This window comes from Sinocyclocheilus grahami, unplaced genomic scaffold (genome assembly GCF_001515645.1).
Source record: "Sinocyclocheilus grahami isolate Dianchi unplaced genomic scaffold, SAMN03320097.WGS_v1.1 scaffold13337.1, whole genome shotgun sequence".
Lineage (NCBI taxonomy): Eukaryota > Metazoa > Chordata > Actinopteri > Cypriniformes > Cyprinidae > Sinocyclocheilus > Sinocyclocheilus grahami.
The window spans coordinates 5,059-5,657 of NW_015514856.1; the positions used below are offsets into that span (position 1 = coordinate 5,059).

Consider the following 599-nt stretch of genomic DNA (forward strand, 5'->3'; position numbering starts at 1 on the left):
ACACCCATTGACATCTCTGTTCCCTGCTGACAAACTCAGGTGCAGAGGAGAAGCTGTGGATTCGATGCAAAATCGCAGAAGTGTCAGTCTTGTGTTTCTATTAGTGAGTTTAGTGATTGATGTGTCACTCCAGAGACGATGCTCTTTCATGATTATTTAAGATATCAGCGATACCTGTATGATGCTTTCATTTGTCATTGCACTTCTCATATTTTACATTTACTCCTGATTAGAAAGACTAGCTGATATTCTATGATCAGTTCGACATCAGTGGCTGCAGAAATAAATAAAAAAACGTGTCTAATGTCTGTCTGTTCTGTAGGTTGTATCAGACCGTGAAGCTGCTGTACTCTTTTGGGATCTACATCACTTATGCGCTGCAGTTCTACGTGTCAGCAGAGATCCTAATCCCGCCGGCGGTGGCGCGCTGTGGTCCCAGATGGGCGTTGATGGTGGACCTCGGCATCCGCGTGGCTCTCGTAGGCCTCACATGTAAGTCGCTGCAACACAACACCTTAAAGTGTTAGTTCACCCAAAAATGAAAAATTAGCCCATGCTTTACTCACCCTCAAAGCATCCTAGGTGTATGTGACTTTCTT

At 44.4% G+C, this 599-nt stretch overlaps 1 protein-coding gene across 1 annotated transcript in view; it reads left to right on the forward strand.

Moving 5' to 3' along the window:
* LOC107578987 (proton-coupled amino acid transporter 1-like) overlaps nt 1-530 on the forward strand; it is a gene marked incomplete at its 5' end in the record, with an annotated part of 5,402 nt that extends 4,872 nt beyond the window's left edge. The window contains one exon of the mRNA XM_016264881.1: nt 323-530. Within this exon, the coding sequence (XP_016120367.1) occupies nt 323-527 (205 nt within the window). The remainder of the gene's footprint in view (nt 1-322) is intronic.
* Nucleotides 531-599: the final 69 nt, after the last annotated feature.